The 24,007-nt window shown below is 42.7% G+C and overlaps 1 protein-coding gene across 1 annotated transcript; it reads right to left on the reverse strand.

Annotated features, from left to right (window-relative positions):
• Positions 1–3,548: 3,548 nt before the first annotated feature.
• Positions 3,549–11,588, reverse strand: SAMD13 (sterile alpha motif domain containing 13). The gene is made up of 5 exons (XM_035538118.2): positions 11,560–11,588; positions 10,829–11,179; positions 10,211–10,285; positions 6,904–7,015; positions 3,549–4,726 (listed from the first exon to the last, which is right to left on the reverse strand). The coding sequence occupies exons 3-5, from the start codon at positions 10,261–10,263 to the stop codon at positions 4,583–4,585; spliced, it is 309 nt and encodes a 102-aa protein (XP_035394011.1). The 5' UTR covers positions 10,264–10,285; positions 10,829–11,179; positions 11,560–11,588; the 3' UTR covers positions 3,549–4,582.
• Positions 11,589–24,007: the final 12,419 nt, after the last annotated feature.

Here is a 24,007-nt window from a genome sequence, read left to right on the forward strand (position 1 = left end):
TCTACTAGCTAATGTTATTCTGGGAGGAAACTGAACATACAGCTGGGATCCAAACATCACTAAATCCAACAATTCCCTAATTATAGGGGCTAAGCAAAAAAAGGGCTTAATGACATTGTTACATTAGTATATTTAAAGAACACAGCCTTTCTCAACACAAATTAAAGCTACTTGTTAAATCTGCCTGCCCATTATTCCCATGGAGACTGCCCTCACAGGCTGCCGGTGAGCTAATGACAGCCACTGCCCTCTGCAAGCCCCTAGGGGAAGCTGCTGTTGCAACCGAGCAACTTCAGGGTGCATGCAGAGGTGAAGGTGTGTGGAGGCCTCCAGTGAGATGGAGTGCAACAAGGATGGGCTCTCCAGGCTGATGTCCCCAAGCACCAAGTCCTCTTGCTCTGTTAGAAGGCTGAAGACAATCCTATGCAATCGTCCCCGAGGTGGAGGTGAGAGTAGAGCAGACCCTCCTCAATAACTGCTCCGTTCAGCCTGCTTCCTGCTGAGCCACGTACGGTTACACTCTTCACATGCACACTTAGAGCCAATTTACTTCCCACATTACTTTTGAGCCAAAACCCATTCCTGGAAGGGAAGGAACTGCTGTTTTGACTTGGAAGTAAATAGGAAAGGAGACAAAGGGAGATGTTTTTCTGGTCCTGCTCAGTCTCAGCCTCCAAATTTTCAATAATTTAGGGTTTCTGCATAGAATATTGGCATAAGAAAATGATAAATAAGGTTGTAGTTTCCCTGGATTCACATAAAGTAGGACCCTCTGCTTTTCAAATTACTGTTATTGTTTACTTCAGTAAGACAGTGTATGGAGGAAGAGCGTTACAGGTAACAGACCAATTAAATGCTGATTTTTGAAAAGAGGAGCTGGTAAGGGACATGGTAGAAAGTGAATACATTGAAAAAAGCAGGAAAGGGTCATTCAGCAAGTAACTACTGACAGTGAGGGCCTAAGGTGACATTTTGCCTGGGCCATCCCTATGCAGGAGTGATGCGTGGGTAGCTACTCCCTTCGCTACAGCTGCTGAGCCTTGTCCTGTAGTTGTAAGTGAAGAGAACTTCCTACTAACTGATAAGAACAAAGCGGAGCACATTAGAACAAACTGTTTTAAAGGGAACAATTGAACACAAAGATAGGAGAGATCAGCAAGCAGAACTGTTTTCTCTGGGTTGAGAAAGTGACCTTGGTGGACAGGCCCAAGCACAGCCTTCATGCTTCGCTGGCGGTTGCCTTACGCTGTGTGTGTGGCACTTAGTGTGACACTTGGGTGCAAAGAGAACGTGCTATGCACTGCGCGCATACAGCTTCAGAAGAGAAAATGGTCAAGAGGCGGGACAGTAAACAGGAGGACCTCGGCTGCAGCATGTCTCTGTTCTTGTGCTGGCTGGCAGTAGCGCAGGGGAGCTGACTGCTGCTTTGCTCCTTCGAGCTGCCTCTACTCGAGGAGAGGGAGGACACTTTCTAAACTGCTCATTCAGTGTGAAAGCAAGGAGACCTGCAGCATCGAGGCCATTGTCACTCTCACATCCAGTATCAGCTGAGCAGACAGACACCTGGCAGCTTAACCACCACCCAAAGCACAGCATTGGCTTTTAAACTGGACTCCTGCATAGCTCTGCCACTACTAGAACTGCAGTATTGACATGGTATCCAGCAATGCCCACCAGCTGCTTCCTCATCTCAACAGCAGCTGTGTTTTCTGCAAGAGGAATGGTAGCTAAAAATAATCTGGCTTTGACTTCTTCTTTCAGACCCTCCATTCTCTTTTTAAAAGCTTTTTTCTCTCCCAGAAAGAGCAAGGAGAATGTAACAGACAAAACCAGGACAGTCACCTGCACAAAGGGAATGGCAGCATTAGAAAGCTCAGAGAACACTAGGAAACTACAATAAAGATCAGGGACAGTTAAAAAAAAAAAAAAAAAAGTACAGTTCCGAGTAACATCCTCTAAATTGCCTTTCATGCCTGCAGTGAGCTTTCTGTTATGCCTCTGCTTGCATGAACGAGTTAGCAGTGCTGATCAAAAGAGGAGTACAATCTGGATGTTTTTGAATCTAATTCATTTGCACAGTAAAATGCATTAAAAAGAAAGCACAGTACTCAGTAATCACCAAATGAGCCCTCACAGCTGTACAGTGAAGATTTTTACTTCCTAATGGAATGAACATCTTTTACTTTCAATTCTACATCATCCACAGATCTCCGAAATGCGTCAATCACACCCCAAAAATGCAAATGTAGAAAAAGAGAATATTCGGTTCATCTTTCAGTAACGTAGCATTATGTATTTCACTCCAACAATAATTCCACAAATACAGGGCCGGTAGGAATCTCCAGACTGCTACAGGCAGCTGCTTCACATTATCCTTTTCATAAACTGATCTAATTCTTCATTAAAATATTTAGGAGTTTCATGTATAATTTTTCAGTTGCATCCTCTAACCAGCCTGATACAGACTGTACCTGAATACGCCCCAGGGCAGGGATGATTCTCTCTATTTGAATGAAGTTTTCCAGAAGATCACTACTCTCAGTAGGTATCCCTGGATGCTACCAAACCATAAACAATTAAGTTGCAAGCAAAATTCAGGCTGCAACTTACAAACCTGTTGCTAAAAACAGATCGATACTTACAGTACACAGCACAGTACAAGGGAAAAGAAGAGAAACAGTTAATGCACCCCAGTATCCTACCATACATCTAAAATTCTAAATACGTATTTTGTACAGTGTAAAGGTTAGAAACTATACAAGAAAGCATGCTGCTGTACGGTGTAGGCATCATACCACATACCGTGAGCTCTACCTGTAGTGCAGATATACACATGGTGTTATCCCCTCTCAAACCTCAATACCAGAAATCACAAGCAGCTCCCTTACCACTGCAGCATCCACAGCCACCTTGCACTTGGCCAAATCAGAAGCGAAGGCAGGTCCACCACTAGGCGGGAGCTTCTGCTGTCCCCACCGGGCTGAAATCACTACACTCTTACTACTTTCTCCCTTCTGAGCTGCATCCCCTCACCATTGCCTCCCACACCATTTCCACTTAAACCATGCTCTGCTGGTAATTTCCTCCTTCCCAAGTTCTTTTGCTCAGCCTCAACCCCACGGCTCATTTTAGGGGTCAACACAAAGCTCTCTGGGCCAGGGAAGATGAGGAGCCTGGACAGTGCTTAGCACCACCTGTGGGTTATCTTCCAGGCACTGCGGGGTGATTCACCCTGCTGTACCAGTGCCAAGCGTGGCACCTCTGCACCGACAGCTCTAGACAAGGGGAACAAAAGCTCGGATGTTACTGGTGAACATGACCAGTGCTTCAAATTCTCTCCTTCAGCAGTATGTAACACTGGATAAGAAAAAGCAAAAATAATGAAATCTTTAAGTATCTTGGTAGGTGGTATTAAAAAGTAATCTCAGAAGAGCATTAAATATTAAGTAGTTTTTTGTATCATTTTAATGGGGGAATGGAAAAAGACAAGTGCTCCAGTATACCACAACAAAGAAACGGAGAAAGTAAAACAAAAAAAATCGGTAAACTGAATCCAAACATAAGCAATGCTTTATTGGGATATAGCAAGCAACCTATCAAATAGGAAACTGGTACAAACAGTTTGAACAAGACTCTCTTTTAACAGAGATGTATGGTGACAAGACAGCTTCTTTCAGTTTTTAAAACAAGTATTCAAACCGTTAAGTAAAGCATTAAAAGAAAATAATCAACCATTACAACACCAATGACAGACAATATTAAAAATGTGCAGAATTTCACTTTTTTTTTTTACAAACTTCTGCATAATGTTAGAAAACAAGTTATCATAAATTAAAAAAAAAGAATAAAATGATTTTTTTTTGTTTGCAAAGCAACACTAACTTTTAAAAATCAACTATACTTTACATAGAACTACTAGTAAAAACAAGTGAAAACAAGCTGAAAATTTGAAGGACAGCAAAAAATACACAACCCAGTTTCACTTGTCAGCAATGCCTTCTGCTATCGAAGGGGTTATGTTAGTTTTATGTACAGCTTTAAACATTGCAGCATACCACAAATAAACCTTAATAAGGTCAAAATAGGACCCTCTGCAAAAAAGGGTGAGTTGGCAAGTGTCAGTCCCATCCCAGAATTACAAGTAGTAATAATTTTAGTAGGTCTTTAATGTAAACCAAAACCTACTTCTATTGGTTTCTCTTTCCCAAAGATGCATGTAAACTTTATTTATATATATATATATATATTTTTTTTTTGGTATTTTAATTTACGAAATCAAAAACATGTCTGGCTCAGAAATGAGAATGACATACCTCCCTTTTGTTCTGGATATAGTGATATAGCTATCTCAACATGCTCACTGACAAATCCTAAAAGAGACAATCATGTACTATGTAAAAAATACACACCACCTCTCTCAGTTCAGACTCAGCATAGTATATTGCCAACTCTATCCAATAGGATATATATCTTAATTTGGTTTAAATTCTTAATATATTCTCTCTTTACAAAGTTCCATCACATGAAACCAAATTGCTTATATACTGTTTGAGGCACAACATGACCCCAATTAGACAATTTGCTATAAAGAGTTGTTCTTTAGATGTTGTGTCTGTAGAGGTTTTACGTGATATTCATAGATTTTCAGCGCAGGCCCCAGTTTTAATGAAAGTCCAGTCAGTACATCATTTCTTGTCATCAACAGTAACGATTTGCCATCAATTTCCTATAAGAAGAATTAAAGAATTGATAAAGACAATATACAAATCAAACAGTTGAGAACAATCATGCAACAAATGGAAGACTATTACAGAGGATCAATGAGAAAACAAATAATAGCCTTTAATTTCCTGAAACAACATTTATAGCTGCTAAATTCTGCTGCCTGGTTTTTCAAGTGCTCACCTGTGCTGACTAAAGCATAAATGCTAGTTAGTTACGCACAAAATCCAAATCAACCTCATTTCAAAATTCCCTCCTTGTACATCTGTTTAAAATTAATAGGTACATGTACAGCTTGCCTAATTAACAGCCATTAAGGGAAGGATACATTTATGGAGAAGGCAGTGAAATGCATTTCAGAATTACCACTGACAGCAACCTGCAAGTTTGGACTAGTCAGTATCTGCTAATAACTTCAGGTGCCTGCTTTAAAGAGCCAACTTCTTACGCTTCCTGTGGGGGAAAAAAGATTCCTGCAATCAAAAATTTGAAAAAGGTCTAACTGCAGAGCTCAACACTCTGAGGGAACTTTTCCTCCGCGTACAACAGAAGAGGATAAAAGCAGCAGCATCCCAGACTGGGTCTCGATGACCTCTAAGTTCCACTTTTAAATCATATATATACACATATTTTTCCTCTCAAACCTTGACTTTCTGACCTATTTAGATTAGAAATCCTTTAGGTTTTGTCTTTTTTTCTTCTTCCACCTCAAAACCTTGTCATATGTTTGCAAGTTAACTGTAAATCATTTTTTCATGGGTCAAAAAGCAGAAGAAAGAATCCACACCTCACAATTCCCATCTTCGTTTTAGACAAACGACCATCCTTTTACTTACACAGTCCTACTGCTCAACCACAGTGCACTACCCAGGAGACATGACCTACACCTACAGAGCAGTGATTGGTGTCTCACAACACTGCCAGACCCCACAGGGTCATCATAGCCCAAAGAAATCTTCAACCTTATGGCGTACTCCTGCACTGGACTTCACTTCATTGCCATCTTTTCTACTGTTAATAAAATTTATAGATTTTCAGTTTGGTATCAATAGCCAGCAACAAGTTCAGATGCCTGCATACACTGTTGTTGTCCATGATTATATATTGCCAAAATTGTGTATTTTTGTAAGTAATATATACTATACATTAATTTATCCCACTGCAGTATCTTCCTTACAAATATTAAATGTTGTATTCAGAATGTCACAGATCACACCCTTGGTTACAACTGAACATGAAAAAAAAAGGAAGATGTATTAGAGTTCAGCAGTAATTTGTCCATTGATCTCTCTCATGATTTGATAAATTTTAAAAATACTAAATACAACAAAAAAGCACAACATAGTCAAACATCAGCTGAAAGTGAAATTTCTGTAAAATCTCACTGAGATATATCGACTGCTAATCCCTCCCGAGGAGCACAGTGTGACAGCATTTCTAAAAAATAAGGATTCCAATAACTTTTTACCCAATTATAGCAGGTGCCTCCTTCCAATTACTGCTGAAAATGTTAATGGTTAAAAACAATTTCTATTTTCTCATTTTCATTTGTCACAATTCTTTTTGTGGGAATTCTGACACCACTGAGTATTTTGCTCATTGATATGACTGCTCTAGAGTTGCCTTTTCAACTGGTGTTCAATGACGCTATGGAGTAAGAACAGCTTTGGAGGGATCCAGATGAAGTAAATGCAGTACCTGGAGCAGGACAAACTCCAAGAACAGACAGCATTTATTTCCCTTCCCTTCTTCTTCCACAAGGTTCCCTGTGGATTCAATAAATGCTGGAACTAGGTCATCTAAGGCTTTCATTGAATAGAAAACTGATTCTCTATGCTTATCTGGGTATGCGTGAATATATACTCAAGTATATTACATCTCGGTGTTTACTGTAAGCTTTACTTCTTCCACCTCTTTTTGGTTTTCCCATTAAAACTGCTTCCATAGATTTGTTATCACCATTCTGATTTTTTTTTGGCATCAGGTAAGAATTCATATGCTTTGGAGAATCGTATAAATTTTTTCTTTGCTACTCTTCTATATTCTGCATTTTTTCCACGACGCAACTTCAATGCCAGCTTTCGGTATGCCTTTCTAGTGCCGTCTGGAGAGGCATCTCTCTGCATGTCAAGAGCTAACAGCAAATCTCCACTGTGCCAGGATGTTTCCTAGCAGATTTACCTGTTCTTGGAAAGCCCTGGCTTGTTCTTCAAATCCAGCTGTTCTGAAATAATTCACAACATCAATAACAGCCCAGTCAGCAGGATCCGGAGGTCTTCCATTTTCTACTGAACTGCAAAGCACAAATCCAGACAAGTAATCACTAAATATCTATAGTATCTGCTGGTTCTTTACAGACAACCCATGTACATTCCCTCCTTCTCTGTAACTCCAGGAAAAGTACCTTTCAACACACCTCCCACCATTCCTATATAGAACAGGCACTCCTGTTCTGTACCTCTCTCCCTTCAGAAAAGAAGAAAGTACATGAATATTCACATCAGCCAAAGGTAGTCAGCCAGGACCTTTTCCTGTTGAGTGTGCTGTAATGTCCGAGGTACAGGGTCTTTCAAGACTGTAGGCTGTTCTCAACTACCAAGTATTTATATAGAATTGCAGTTTACAGGTTACTCTTTTCCAAGATGAGACTGTGCTTTCTTGTAACACGGATAGTAACTACTGGAAACCATCTTTACCTTGTAAAACAAGAAATGAGAGGTACCAGAAATTGCTCAATATAGAATATCCTCTAAAATTTGTTTTTGATTTATCTTTGGGCAAATCTAGGGACTTTCTAAATAACTATGAATCACACTGTATGCTGCAGTTGGCCTTTTAAAAGCAGTTTCTTTCACTTATCACATAGAATGTACACATATTTCAGAGCAAGGAGCAAAAGGCCAGAGTTTCTTACTCTTGCTCATCACATAATGACTTACTTCATGAATTGCTCCGCTGATTGGGAATAGAGAAAGGCAACACAGCAAAATTTAAAATGAGACTATCTGGCCAGCTTATCAGAGCAACACTTTTTCTTTTCTTTTTTTTTTTTTTATAAAAAAATCACGTCTTTCAATGAAGATTTTTGGTGTTGTACACATTCTGAGACCTAAGAAGTAAAATGCCATGAAAAACAGCATAAAAAACCTACAGGTATTTGTGGAAGCAGCACTGTATTTAAACCTCTGCATTTCCCCCAATATGTAAACTACCACTTACTTAAAGACAAACAAACTAAATCCCCAAAGCCTACTACTAAAAAAAAAATCCTAGGAGATGTTGAATTATTCTTTAACAGCAAATGAAAGACTTGACCTGTAAAAAATACCTCCCAACGGTATTTTGCTTACTTCACAAAGCATGTTCATTTCCAGCTAAATATAGTCCCTCCCACAATTCTGTATTTCAGCCCAAAGGTACTGGTTTTCATAAAGCTCTTCTTTTACTGCTAGGGAACATACAGCTTGGTCCAACCCCATCCCAGGCCCAACTGCAATGGCTTCTAGGGCACCACCTTAGTCATTAACTAATCTCAGGAAATAATTGCAAGTTCCTCCCTCAAGGAGTAGCATGGCATGTGGCAGACTGTTGGAGACTGGCTGGATTTTAACCCATCTACCCGCACAGATGCTCATTTGGCTTCTAGACAGCCTCCTCCTTGCCCTGCCGTTGCGCATGGCTGAATTCTTTAGACAAGAAAGGGGAATATATTACAGCCATGGCTCAGCCGTACACCAGCTTTTGCCAGGCATCCTGGATGCTGTAAAACCTTAAGAGGGCTGGCATTTTAGGCTTTATAACCAGATACTAGCTGTATGAGTAATGAATAAAGATTTGGCTTGTCTGCTTTTCACCACTGTCCCCGTGGCTTTATTGCCATCATGTGGCAGAAGCAGCAAGGCCTGAAAGGACATAGCTGTGAACAGATTTTATCCAATCTATTTATAACGACTTCAGGAAAGTGCCAAATACCTCCTTTGTAGATATGCACACACGCTATTATATACTTTCATTTAGAAACCACAGCTTCCGATCAGTTTAATTACAATCACCATCAGTTTTAAAAAAACACCACTGCAATTAGTAGTTGAACCTTTATCACGCAAGCCTCAAGGGAAAACGATTAAATGTAAACGGTCCTTGCTTTGACTGCTGCCGTTCTCCCGCCTGCCACGGAGTCCTGGTTGTAGAAGAAAAAACAGGTAACTGGAGGTGGCTTCTGAGGGACACACAAAGTATAACCTACACATAGTCCCTAAATAGGGAAGTGCATTTTATATTGGTGGGGTGTAGCCAATGTCTCAAATGAAGAGGAAGGATACCAATATTAATGGCTACCAGCAGATCTTTTGATGCTGTGTCATAATCAGGTTTTTCAACAGCATTCTGAAGTGACCATTATTATTACTATTGCTTATATCATTTAGTGCCAGGGAACCTAAGCATTGTCATGCTTTTGTGGAAGGCCCCTAGCAAAGAGATATGACGAAGAAGAACGAGGTGCAGCTTCATAAAGTGTTGCAGTCTGAGAGGACAGATGATGAACTCTCTCTAGTTCCTTTCTTTGTGTTATATATCACCACAGCATCTGTAAGCCTAACACAGCCCAGCCAATTTTTCCACACAGAAATGCACTTTTCAGGTCATAAACTAGATTAGGACTAAAAATCCTAACTGAAAAACTGCTGACCTTCAGGAATATGGACATGCCTCTAAAACAGTTTCTATCCCTTAGTTTGCAGTCCACCACACTGAAGAAAATTGTAGAGCAATGCACACCATGTCTTCGTCTTATTTCCACCCTAGGTCTACAGTAGTAACCTAGCAGTTTAGGGCTTCTTCAGCAAACAGTTTAAAATATCTATTTTCAGAACTGAAACCAAAGACACGTGCTGTTGCCACTACTTCTCAGCTCAGGGTGGCTGGGTAGTCAGCAGAGAAATGTGCACACCTCTTTCAAAGAGAAAGAGAGGGGACATCTTCCACATGGGACGCTTCTCCCCATCAAGCATTGGTTCTGTAAAAGCCACTAGCTGGAAGTACAAAGACTCCCTCGGGCATCATTTCCTGCTTTGACTTTTGCAAGTCCTTCCTCAGGAGTTTCACTGTTTCAGTCACACTGGATGGTGAAAAGAGCTTCCCCCATAAAAACTGACAGATGAGCAAACGTAGAGTATTGGTTACAGTACTATCACTTGCTCTGATCTCTGGTTGAAATGAGAAATCAATGGAAAAACGGATACTCCCAACTTACTAGTTTCTGCATCTCTCCATTGCTATACAGTCCTCCCACATACCACTTTTAATTACATCAATGCCTGAGACTCTTCAGTTTCAAAGCAGAAATAAAAGTAATTGAGAATACAGAAGGTTTGAAACAAACAAAGATGGAGATTCCCCACCCTTGCCAACCACATTAAGTCAATGAAAAACTACAATGAAAACTGATGTGCTGTTTACATAAACGGAACACTATGGAATCACTTACTTTTTGACATCCAGAGAGCCATTTTCCTTGTTTTCCATGTCAACAGTTAGCATGGGGAGGAGATTTCTTCAGCAACTATAAACAGGAGGGGAAAAAGCCATGTTTAATTATTGGTGGTATGAAAAGCGCAACATAACGTTAACAGAAACAAGCAGTATAGAGACACAACTGTTTCCACCTGAGAGCAAAAGCACTGTCAAAGACTGCTTTCGTCAGAAGCCTGGCAAAGCTGGTAATAGCTTATGAGCTAGGAAAAGTTTACGTGTGGTTTTAACACAAGAAATGTTTCATGCCTGAAAATTAAGGAAAGTAATATCACATTTGATTTTTTTTAAGCTAATAAAATTTTGATGTAAACTAGATACAGCGAGATTGACCTGCAATATGTATATAGCTAGAGCCCATATGTGCTTACGATGCCTTCAGTCGCCCTGCTATACTGAGCATCCCGAATTGGTGTACAGTCCTATCCGTAGTGAGGTTTGAAATCCATGTCTTTGTTTTACAAACGGGCAACCTGAAGCACAGATGAGCATCGTGATTTCTACCCAAGTCACACATAAAGCTGGAAAGCCGATTACTGATCAAGTCCAAAACTCCTGAGGCCTAATTCCGTACCTTATCCGTAAGACCATCCTTCCTGCACTAGCACAGCTTCTTCTGTGGGTACGCTGAACTCTGAAAAGGAAAGGACCATACAAAGGACACAGGAGACAATCCCGTTTGTTTCCCTCCTCGTGTCGTGCCGGAGTGCTTTCACTGCACAGCGTTTTCCACTGCTCCAAGGAACAGGCAGAAACGACCCCAGCCTTTCCTTTCTGTTCTCAGAGAAGACATTTCTATTTCAGAGAGCACCAAAGAACTAACCAAGGGCTCAGGACGCTCCTGCTGTCGCGCTAATGGACACCGGCGAAATGTCACAGCGCTCGGGGAAGTCCCCAACAGGGAAACCATGCTCTTCAGCCACAACTTTGCAAACACAGCCGATAGCAATTAACACCGTTCAACAAAAAAGAAAAGAAAGGACCCTTTATTACACAGGCATCGGCGCAAAAAGCACCGAGAGTGCAGTGACGAACTGATGGCGGGGCTCTCCCGTGCCGCTGCCCGAGGAACTCGCCCGGTTCACCCGAGGTGACCGCGGGCTGACAGCCGCGGCCCCGCCGCCCACGGCTGCCCCCGCCCGGCCGGGGCTCCCCGCCCGCTCCCGGCCCGCGGGGGGCTCCCGGCGCTGCCCCGCTGCCGGCGGGGAGGGCTCCGCGCACCATTTTGGGAGCATCTCCGAGCGAGCCCTCCCGCCGGCGTCGTCGGGGATCCCGGCCGGGGGAAGCGAAGACGGAGACACCTACCTAGGAGCCACTAAACCAAAGCATCGCTACGCGCTGCTCCGGCCCGGCGGAGCACCCCCCCCCCCGCCGCCCCCGGCCGCCCCCCCGCCGGCAGCGGGGCGCTGGGAGGCGGCTCCGGGTGACACCGGGCGGCGGCCCCGCCTGGCTCCCGGCCCGCCTCACGCCGCCGCCACACGCGGCCCGCAGCGGCCGCCGCCCGCGACATGGCGGCCGCGTTAAAGGCGCCGCGCCTACCCGCGGGCAGAAGAAGGGCTTCAAATTCCTGTCAGGAAGGAGTTCGGCGGCCTGCGGGGGGAACGGAGGGTGCTGGGCTTCCTCGGGAAGCGGAGCGTCGCGGGGTCGGGGCGGGGGAAAAGAGAGGTGACAAAGGACAGCACGGGCCGGCTACCGCAGCCGTGGCACGGCGGGGACCCCGGGCAGAGAGGAGGTGCAGACAGGGTTGCCCGAAGAAGGGCCGCGGCTCTTCCCTGTAAGCACCGCACTTCGCGGGGAGACTCATGGATTCCCAGGGGAGCCGTCGTACAGCAAGGTGCAACTCCAAGTGCCTACAAATGGCAAAGGCTGGACTACTGGGCATAAAACTTCACACAGAGATTAAAAAAAATTTGGCAATTTTCTCCAGCAATTGCTCCTTTTTCCCTGTAATACACTCTTTTTTTATTTATTCTCCCAAGTTTCCCTTGATGCAGGTATGCACCTTCTTGTGGTATACAAGTGTGGCACAGATGACACGCTACCAGTGCTTGGTATTGCTCGCTGGATTTCCCAAGCGACGTACCCTGCCTTGCCCTCACAATAGCTTCGCAGAGCAGTGCCCCAGCCACAGCTCAGATGCAGAGGCCATTTATCAGTGACCACCCTTAACAGTCTGATTGTGTACAGATTTGTGGGATGTTTCACTTGCAGAATTTCATTTCAAATCAAACCACTCACAGTCACACCCTTGCTGTTTGCTTGGAGGAAAGGGGGGCATGACAAAGTACCTGGGGGTTCGTGCAGAACAGACAGGTGACTTCAGCCTGCTCCCTACAGAGTGGGTCTGGGCTCCATGACACAAATGCCACCGTTGCACTGACAGACAGCCTGCTGGCTGGCCAAACAGGCATGCAGGGCTATCCCAGGCACTGCATGCCTGTCTCACCCCCAAGAAGCAGTCAAGTGCATGCTGGCTGCACTTGTGAATAGGGATCTGAGCCACCAAACTGTTAACAGGACGCAGCTACAAGCACAAAAAAATCACAGGAAAAGTCTAGTTTAGCACAAAGGGCTGTAGACATGACCCCCCCAAGCATTTCATTTTGCCTTAACTTATATGCTGCCAAATGAATAATCAAAATACACAAAAACTATGCAAATAAAGTGATGAATATTGATAGGTGCATTGAAAACTAGTAACAGTGTGAGTCTTCACTGCTTTGGACTTTAAATAAATGCAGATAAACAAGTTATATAAAGTATTAAACATACTGCACCCTAAAGAAAACGCTCTTTACTTCACATCCCAGTGCATACGGTAAAATCTGGCATATTTGTCTTGGACAAGTCACACACAGCAATTCTTTTTTGTTTCTTGAGAAATAAGCGTTCTAAATGAGGCCGTAATGAGTTTTCTACATCAGCTGATTTCTAACTTTGGTAACGAACTGACATTTGAGGATACAAATATAAACCATTCCTTTTACTCACACTCTCCCATTCCTTCCATCATGTTCTTCAATTAATCCTTAGAGTATTTGACGTGAGGCTCACGGCGTACATGTTCCATCTAAAAGACCTTGAACAGCAGAGAGAGGAATTTTAAGAAAACAGGCTGTGGAAAAAGTCAATGTGGAACACGATCTGTGGCTTGCATTTTCATTCATTGGAGTAATGTGATTTAATTAAAGCAAGATTATATCTGGAGGGAGACCATGCAGGAAACTGAATTAGGGGTTTTGTCTGACGACCTGCATCCAACTTCTGGCAAAAGCTATTTCCAGGCCATGTGAGAGCGAAGTGAGACCAGAGCTTGCTGATCGGCGCCAAGGGGTCAGTCCTGTGTGGCTCTCAGTCTCTGCCATTTCATACACACAAGTAGGTGTGGATTATTGGAAACTGCTTGATCCTGTCTCCTGGGTATTGGAAAATGCCAGTTTTTTCCTGAAAAGCTTTTTTTTTTTTTAGGTGTCCCTGGCAGTGACAGCAGGACATGCAGACAAATACATCAGATGGCTGGCATGGGAAAGCGCCATGGACACCAAATTCCAGCTCACCCAGAGCAAAACAAAACCCTTTAGATCCTTACTCATCCTATGTAAAAATGTGGCTAAATGTGTTCACTGGGAAAGTTAAAAACAGTGAAGGACTTTTGTGTTTTCAGGCAGAGGGAAGCCAGGAGTGCTCCCCTACGTAAACTAGCCCTACACGACGCAGAGTGTACAACACATCTCTCTCTGTCAGCAAGGACCACATGGCTTGGAGATGCCCCAGGCACAGAAGTGGGGGCCTGGCACCCGCTGTGGCAGTGGGGAGGTGGCTGTGGCCTAGTGCTGGAGGGGCAGCAGGCCGGCCTGACCTTACTGCCCGCTGGAGGCCACGGGGGCTGCCGGGAGCTGAAGTCCCACTGCCACTGCAAGGGCAGACAGGCGTGTTGGGCCTGGTCCTGCCACTGGCACCTGCTGTCCAGAGCCTGCGATGTGGCTTCTGGCAGAGCCTCTGGCACCGGAGACATTGCCAAGGAGTCAGGATGTGGGAAGAGCTGCGTCGCTTCCAAGCGATTCCTGTCATAGGTGTGGAAGTGGCAGGGGTTTACACTGGGTACTTACCACCCAAACTAGTTTACAGTTATTTCTAGCCTATTAATAACAGCAGTCTAAAAATAGTCTAGAAATCCCCTTTGCATCATTTCCTTCTGAGCAATGCAGGACTAGGAAGGGACCTTCCAGGCCATGGAGGCTGATCTGCCCCAAGAGCAAGCCCCCATGCAGCCACCTCCACACTCAGCCTTCTCCACTCAGAAGGCCTGGGCCACGATCTCCCCCCCATCAGTGGTTAGGAACTTTTAATTTACTGTCTGGGTGACCAACCCCATTTAGACACCCCGTAACAAGCTTTACATTTTCTGAGCTCGTTCCCCTTTCCTCCTTTAGTACATTCACCTTGCAGGAGCAGACATTTGGAGTTGCACTCATGGGTGCAGTAGTATCTCAAAAACACCTTCCACTTTCCTGTCTGCTCTGAATACCCCGGGTCCATGCAACACTTAGAACAGTCTTTTATCACATACACATCACACCCATATGGCACTGGTGCTCCTGGTCATCCTGTGAACTGAAAGTACCTCAGGGTCCTTTCCAGTCCCTGGCATCTGCTGTGCACCCAGAAAGAGAAGTCCTCGTTACTGGCCCTGGCTTTGTCTTTCCAACACTTTGTTCCTAGAAAACTCTTTCCTCAGGTAAAGATGGGGTCTTTTCCACTCCAATCTATTCTGACTTGCTAGCATGGAGTTTTGCTACTTACCTTGATGCTCAGCATCAACTGCTGAGTACCCATCCTCCTGCTCTCCCATCACTCCTCGGGCATTTTGTGGAAGCACGAGGAACAGTTCCCAGCAAGGTTCCCCAATCCACCCACCAAGTCCAGCAGCGAAGCTTCTCTCTTCAATTTATGTACCGGCTGGGAAGGTCATCCAAAAGTCTTGCCATGTCTTCCTCATGGCCCCCTTCTGACCTGCCAGGGTTCTCTGCATGGCCAAGCATTTCCATGTTCCTCTGAAGTCCTGTGTAAAGCTTAGACAAAAGGCCAAAATTAGCACTGTTGACAAGCAGGTGTAGGAGGGCAGGCAGAAAACCTGTGGCAAGAATATGCCAGAGCGACTTGTACCAATCCGGCACTCATTCCTAATGTACTTAAGTTGAAGTGCATGTTTAATTACTAGGTCAGAGCACAGGAGCCAGTCAGCCTTGATTTATGATCCATGCAGTTACCTGGGTAGACTCTTGTAAGGTAAAAACCAGGGTCCTTAGATGTGCACAAACTTTTGCAAAAGCTCTGGGTTTCCGGATCAGCACAGGGGTTAGGGAGCCCGGCAGGTACACAATGCCAAATCAGAAACACAGCTCCCTTGCGGCAAGTCTGTGGGGGAGGATGGCAAAGACCCTCTGTTTTGTGCTGTTGGAGAATCCCTTAAAACCTTTTGATTGTATTTTTTGATGATATAGTGGGAATTTCAATGAAAACAAAGCTGAGCAAGAGTGACTAAGAACGTCCTTTTTACAGCTTCTTAAAATAAGAAAAGAGAAATACTTACCATAGGTAGGGGAAGGTTTAATTAGAGCATTTATATGATAAATTACGTACTCTGCTTTTCCTGTTTTACACTGGATTTGCCACTGTAGTAATTTGGAGCATTTTCAGAAATGGACAAGGAGTACCAGCTCCTGGATGCTTTCTAATAAAGGCTTGCACTGCCTTCACCTTGGGGGTTTTACAACTGGCTTCTCTTTAGGAAACTGTGCTCCCTCTGCCTGTTCTGTGTGATGCAGCGTTAGTAGAAAGCTCACTCCTTCATTGAGTTACAGCATTTTAACTCCATCAGTACAGTTTATGAACACATTTTGCAAATACCCAGTGTTATTACGCTAGGATCCTTTTTACACAATAAACATTATTCAATCTTTTTCCTAAGCATGTGAATCTCCAGTAAGATGACTGGTACTGTATCCTCCTCAGATGAAGCTAAAAAAGAAGGGTCACTGCAATGCAAGGCCAGGGGTACCTTTCTGCTTTTTTTTCCCTATGGTGTGCAAGACTGAATTGCTCAAGCAAATCTTCCTGCATGTGAATTATATCCACTTCACTTAGAATTTCCTGCCCTACTTGTTTTGTTGTGCTCCTTCTTATCCTGGTGATTACCCTATATTTAACAAAGCTACTGTCTGGACATAAATACTTGTTAATTAAGCACATACTTTATATCAATAAATCAGTGTATAAAACACAACTCATCCTGCCCATGCTAACAGTAATAACTGCCACATAATTGCATAGCTAGTGATAGTGTAGCAAGCAGCTTTTTAAGAATATTCATATGAAGCACCAATATTGTAAAGCAATCTAGTTTAATAGGAATATTTTATATAAGGATGGCTCAGGTATCTCCATGAAATAAAAGTTAAATCTATGGGAAATCTGAATGGTAGCAGTTTGGTTGTATGAAATGGGGAAAATCAAAAAGCACAACATGCTCGTGCACAGAAGAATGGAAAAAAAAAATCAGTTACAGGCAGAAAAATGTCAATAAAACAGTCAGAAATCTCAACTGTATTTTAAACACTACATTAGGAAATCAGTGCTAGTGGTTTTGAATTTATTTTTTTTTCTCCCCACTTTCCTGGGAAGCTTTGTTGTCCCAGGAGCAAGAAAGCCATCTGTCACTGGAAAACCATCAAAAGCCTAATTCTGATGTCTTGCAGTCCCAGTGACCCACTGGGGGATGAGTGGTGACAGGGCAATTTTTATGTCCTTTTGCTGCAGAGGAGGCAGAAACCCAACTGCTGCCAGATGGCTTTCCCCTGCAGTGGTCTCAGTCAGCTCTGTGTATTTCTGTTGGTTCTCCAGACAATATTTACGGGAGTAAAGGCTGTCATCATCTTCATAACAAGTCCTGGCTGTGAAGTCTACTTCAGATACCCAGCCAGTCTCCTGTATGAGCTCTCACTTGCCTGGATGCTGTACCTCAGAACTGGGCCCAGTACAAAAATACGGAAGCCTCTATACCTACATGTCCATGCAGCTCTCACAGGACACCTATTTAAGAGACAGAAGAGACCCCTGACAACAACCCACCCAGACTGAGGGAACATCCATCACAGATAATTCGTTGACAAGCTGGAAAATGTTTTCTGTAGGATCAGCCCTAAATACCTCCTCCATTTCTAAAAATCCTAACTTCATTATTTTTGCAGCAGGTAAGGCTAACATCTAGGTCCTTCAGTAGCCACCTGACAGCAGCAATCAAAATGTTCCAATGCAGCTGTGCTGAGCCTGCCTCTGTTTTCAACACAGGGCCTTTAAGAGCCTTCTCCATACCTGCCCATTAAGGTTTTTGCTCAATCCTACACAGGCTTTCTGAGGTGTCATTGATTTTCCCTTAAAAGTGCTGTTGTAGCTTTCATATATCACCTTCCCATCAAGAGGTTTTCTTAGAAGCCCTAATCAGTAAGATTCAGGACCAGGTATATGCTTAAAGAAAAGAGCAGAGGCTTAGTCACAAACACAAAAGTCCATCTGAACCCATCCATTACTTTATGGTTTGCTTCTAAAGAAATGCTCTGAGCGTACACAGAACCCTACCTAACACTTGGATAGGAGCAAGCTCCTGAAAGGTGTCCACCTTTGCTAACCATAGTCATTCTGGGGAATGACCATATTTCAGAGATATTTGGGATGATTATTCAGTGAACTTTTAGGGTAGTGAAGTTTTTGCACCAGATAAGTAGCAAAGTAGTAGGCAGGCAGAAACAGCCAGAAGCAGGCAGTCCTAGCCTGCTTCAGAAACATCCAGATTTCCAAGATTTGTAAAGCATGCATGTCCTGGTAAGCATTGGCATCATCTTAACACATTACAGTCCTGATGTAACTGCCAGCACTGACACCAGGTGTGGAAGACCAGAGTACTGCATTTTTTCCATTGATCAGCCAGAGAGGATGCTGCTCCTCAGCCCATTGAATGCACCCAGAGAAGGGTGTTTTCTGCAGTTCTCAGGCACTGCTGCCAGCGGGAGTCCGTGGGTTCTCTACCCACTCTCACCTGGCTCCGTAGGCACTGAACTATGAAGAGACCAAAAGAAACCATGACAACCCTACATTTTGTGTGTAAATAGAATTATCAAAGGATGGATGTACCACTGACTGCAAGAAAGGAAACACAGTTACAGCAGGGTGCTCCAGCTGCACAGTAGATGACCCTGTTTCCCCTCCCTACCCTCCTTTGAAATAAAACAAAACCAAAAAAACAAGTCATGTGTGAACATGAGCAGACATGACATTCAAAAGTCATGAGTTACGGTTACAGCAGTGAAGTTGACCTTTTAAATACATACATCTGATGAGCTATAAATTGGTTGATGTGGCTCTGACCAGAGACACTCTCAAGAACTTGTTTGCTGTAACTTTTGTTTCTCTCCAGCAGCTCTGGTGCTCACATCATTCAGAAAAAGTACTGAACATTTTTTTTCCCTGTAAGTATTATCGCTATAATTAGTAGTAGAGATAACATAGAGATACATCTAAACTTGATCAGCACCCAACTCTCTAAATATATATATATCCTCTCTACTATTAATACTCAAATGAACTAGTTTAGAAGCACTGTTCAATTAATTTCTGTGAAAAGTCTTTAGTTAAAAGCAGAGGACTTCTGAAATTTCAAGTGCTCATAATAGTGAAATGGGATTGTGTGCTACTAAAATAGAAAAAAAATCTGGCCCTAATTAAAATAGAATTTATCAGTCAGGGATTTTTAGGAGAATTTTTGTACAACTGGTACAATTACACATAACAGGAAAAAAATGCTTTTGTTCAAATTAGTGTCAAAACATTATTTTTTTTTACCGATATAAAAACCAGTAAAAATATGGCAAGTATTATTTATTAATTCATAAGAGATTTAAAGGCAAAAACTTCTAATATGTAAGCAACAAATACTCATGGTAGGTATTGCATATATCATCTCGCTACAGTCCAAAATTCTTATTTGCTACTGCTCTTAAATGAGTATTTTGCAAGTCTCTTGTTCCTCCTACATGCTGCAGCTGGCATTTCTTACACGTCCTGATCCCTGCCTTATCAGTGTGCCATCTACTGGCAAACGAATGCAAATATAGCATTTTAGCATGGAGAAGCGATGTTAAGGTGGATTTGTGACTCATTTTAATTTACAGATTTTCATAGTAATCTGGAACATGAAAGAAAGTTCAAGAAAAGTCAGAGTTGAATTCTGTTAATCAACGAGCAGTCACAGAATTAAGACCAGCTCAATAACTTCAGACATCCTTCTACCAATGTCCTAAAACATAGCTTTGGGTTAAACAAATTCTGAGTAAAAAAGCATTTGTGTCAATATTTCAAATGAAGTTTCCTTGTGTGACCTTACAAATCAGACTAACTGCTTTATGAGACATTCAGGAGTTATTTTACTCCAGCATTCTCTGCAATACATGTCTCAGCTGCAGAGATGTCCTGTCCTGTCCTGAAACTCCCTTCCAGAGTGAATAAGCTATGGGTGGTTTTGGCCATAGGAGGTGAACCTCTGATGCAAGTGTCCTGCTGGAGCCAAGTTCCTGTGTTATGCCCTACACCACTTGCAGGAATGTGCAGAGCAGATGCTTCTATAGAGATCTGTATGATAAATCTAGGACCTCTTAACCTCTAGAAGAAATGCAGTGCCTTGACCAGTCTGAGAGCACGTAGTCAGAAAACCAAATGGACTGGCTTCATTCAAGTGCAGCAAATTACCACACCTTGTGATGCCAGCCATAAATTGATGTTAATTGGTCCAAGGATTTAGCTTATTTTTCTGAAGTAATGTAGCCACCAGGATGTATAGATGCACTTATCAGAATAGGAAGGCAACGACTGGGCTCCAGCAGTTCACATGGTGCTGTAAGTCAGAAATGTCTCACTTGGGATGGCCATTATGAAGGTTTATTTACCAGCAATCTTCACTGTAATTTCGCTGAAGCTGTTCTCCATTGGGCAGTAAGGGCTGAAAGCAACACACAAAATTTTAGGGTCTCTGTATAAGTGACCGGAGAAGTAAAGAGGAGTTGAGCCACAGCCCACTGCTAGGATGAATCTTTTTTGACTTTTTTGACACATTGTCCAAAGCTGGTTTTCATGTAATCACCAGCTGCATTTGAAACTTCAAGTTTAGCTAATCCTGTGAAAGCTCACTCTTGGGGTGTATTTTGTAACACCACAGATACTGTTTCTCCCTGACCCTTGTTTGCCCATATTTAAAGCCAAGGTCCCTGAAGTGCTGCCATTATTTTTCCCAAGCAGTTTCCATGAATCTCCACAGGAGAGCTGTGGGCCAGGACGGTCCAGCTTGCGTTTGGGTAGTTTTTTTTCAGCTTTCCTCAGATAACACGGAGCTGCTGAAAAGGGGCAAGTGCAAAGGGCACAAAATTTTCTGGTAAGGACAGAAACAAATCCTCTAAGGCAGTTACCTGCCTCTTTTAATCCTGAAGCAGACTGAGATCTTGCAGACCTACCTTTGCCATATCTGCTACAGGTAGGCATGTAGGGCACCCATCGTGGGCCTGTGCACCTGCAGGCACACCAACACAGCTGTTTCCAGCTCCCTCTTGGCAGCATGGTTCTCTCAGGCAGTTGAGGAAGTCTGCTGTAGCCCCAGGGCAATGAGAGCTTTGGGAGCCCTGGCACTGAACAAGGCCTCATCTATGGGTAGGCAGGACACCCCTAAGTTTCTGGGAGCATCTCGACATACTGACCAGTCTTCCTGCTGGAACTGTGTCCAGAGGTGTCTCACCTGTGCTAAGCTGCAGTCTTGTGGAGGTGCAGCAGTCTCTAACACACCAACCACTTCCTAATTAAAACTACCTATGATATTACAGTGTTTTCTAGTAAGACATTGAAAGCTGCAACAAACATTTCCACAGATTCATCCTGTTCTCTGAACCACCAAAAAAACCCCACCTTTTTACCTCATGCAAGTTATGTTTATGGCAAGTATACATCAAATATACTGAGGACAGCATCATAGATTTTTGTTTCTTCAGTCATCGGGATAAAAAGCAAAAAAGCAACATGTATTTAATGGGGCCATGACCTAAATTTAAGTGTATCACTGCTACCCTACTGCCGCCCCCTCCCCTTATTTTTGGCTTACTGCTTGGCAGAAGCAAATGGGCCACCAGGGCTATGTTCATTAGCGATCAGTGTGGCCCAATAGATGTGGAATTACAGAACAAAACAGTCCAAACAACTCAACATCCATATAAAAAAAGATTTTAAGGGCTTTATTTTGCATTAGCCTTAGTCTAACCTGACCCAAGACCATCTAATAGCAGCTGAAGCATCTCAGAAGCGCTCCTGAAGCACATCTTGCAGTTTAACTTCACCCAAAAGAAATCTATTTCGTAAACTCCAGACCTTGCCACAGTAACTGGGACTGACTGTGCTGTTTACCTCAGAACCACACTCCTGACGTGAAACAATGTGCTAACACTAACAAATTATATTATTACATTATACGCATATTATATCACGTAGCCCTTGGACTGGTTCTGCTGCCATGATCTTGTTTCTGGTATAACACAGTCTTTTTACTAATGCAACCTGTTCAGCTCCTCTCTTAGTTTTTTCCACCACTAAGCAAGCCTGTCAGACACCTGGCTCCTGACAGACACTTGTAGGAGATGGGGAACAAAGACAACGTATTTCCTGCAGACGCACTGTATAATTTTTGTTTTGGGTGGCAGTTGAAAAAGATTGTTTTATAAACTCTGGGCATTTGTGAAATAACTAAAAGTTGATTTCATTGTTACATATTGCACAACTAATTTCTAAGCACTGACAACTTGCTTAACCTCAATTAACACACAGCTAATGGCTAAGTAACACCCGGGATGAGCAAAACAACATAATAAACCTACCTTTAATAGCTTGTGTCCTGACACCTAGATCCCCCCTGCTTTATGCAATACATCAAGTAGAAAGATGAAAGTAAAGATGAAAGAAATTGAAAGTACATCCCAATAAAGCATTAATTTTGTTCAACAGTTACTTAGATAGCTGTGTATAGCCCTTCTCCCAAGCACCATGTGATAAGACAAGAGGACATGGCCATAAATTGTGTTGGGGGAGATTTAAGTTGGATATTAGGAAAAAAATTCCTCACTGAAAGGGTTGTAAAGCTCTGGAACAAGCTGCTCAGGGAGGTGGTTGTGTCACCATCCCTGGAGGTCTTCAAAAACCGTATAGATATAGAGCTGAGTGACATGGTTTAATGGTGGACTTGGCAGTGCTAGGTTAAAGATTGGGCTAGATGATCTTAGAGGCCTTTTCCAACCTGAATGGTTCTATGATATATATATTTTTCAAAGTGACAGTATGGATACACAGTAAAAAACAATACACTTCCCGCAGAAGAAGGTTCTTGTGGTACAGCTGTGTAGACCAAAGTGTTGATACACCACTAAAGGTTAGAGCTTTTTTTTTTTTTTTTTTTAAATTATTGTGATGGCAGAAAATTTCAGAAAGTGATTTTAACCCAACTGGAGAGCAGAGAGGAAGAAAAGTAAGGAACAAATTCCCTTGACAGTACCTTTCTAAAGAGGGAACTAGAGAGGACTGGCAAGCTGGCAGTAACAGTAGGATTATTGTTTTTTTATAGAAGATTCCTTTCTGCAAAGGTTAATCATCATACTTAGAAAAATATACACATGTAAGACATAAGTATTTTATAAGCCATTTAAAGTATTCACTATTACAAGACATTTCATCCCTTTTCATTATGTATGATCTTACCGCAAAGAAAGCAACTGAAAAAGCCTCAAATTTTGGACATGAAGCTTACTTTTTTTTATAAATAAAAAAATTAAAAAAAAATCAAAACAAGCACCTCCGGTGCTTTTCATATACATGAAAAGAGAACCCTAAAATCAAGGACTTATAACTAAAAACAGGCTACCCACAAGTAGATTTCATACTTGGCTGAGTATGATTCTGACAAACAGGTAGTACACAGCCTCTGAATCTATCAATATTTTAAGGGATATCACCTAAACATAGCTTTTGAGTAAGCTAAATTGCTTCTCTTTCCCTCTCCCCACCAGTTACCAGAAATCCTGCTGCTTCTCTTTTGTCAAAATAGTCCACTGCAATGACTACGAATGACTTTGACTGAATAAAAGTTACTGGCTTGGCAAAGCTGGACTGCCTTGCCAGAGACAAACCCATAAGCAAAGAGGATGAGAACTAGCACTCAGCCTTGCTTCTGAATCAAGAATTTCATTGTTGAATGAAGTAACCTATTGCAGACACTCAACTCTGAAAATATTGAACACCCTCCTACAGTTTAAATGGTGACTTTCCAATCATCAGGAAATTTACATTAAATATGTAAACTGGAGCGTGAATGGCCTGCTGAGTTACTGCTGAAGCAACAATACTTTTTTACCTCCTGCATCCAGTACTTGGGGTGGGGATATTGGGGGGTGAAAAATCAATCTGTTTTCTCTTTATTGTTCTACTCACCACTATTTTTTTTCCTGGAGTTTTCAAACTGACTGGACAGACTCAAAACGTACCGCGCTAAACGCCAGGCTGCTGAGACCTTGCTCCACTTGGGTAATTGTACCCCTGGCAGCGTCTTTTCCAGTCTTTCCAGCATCTTGGAAGCAAAGGCAAAGCAAGAAGATTCTATAACTTATTTCCCAGAACA

The sequence above is a fragment of the Cygnus atratus genome, chromosome 8 (assembly GCF_013377495.2).
Source record: "Cygnus atratus isolate AKBS03 ecotype Queensland, Australia chromosome 8, CAtr_DNAZoo_HiC_assembly, whole genome shotgun sequence".
Classification (NCBI taxonomy): Eukaryota; Metazoa; Chordata; class Aves; order Anseriformes; family Anatidae; genus Cygnus; species Cygnus atratus.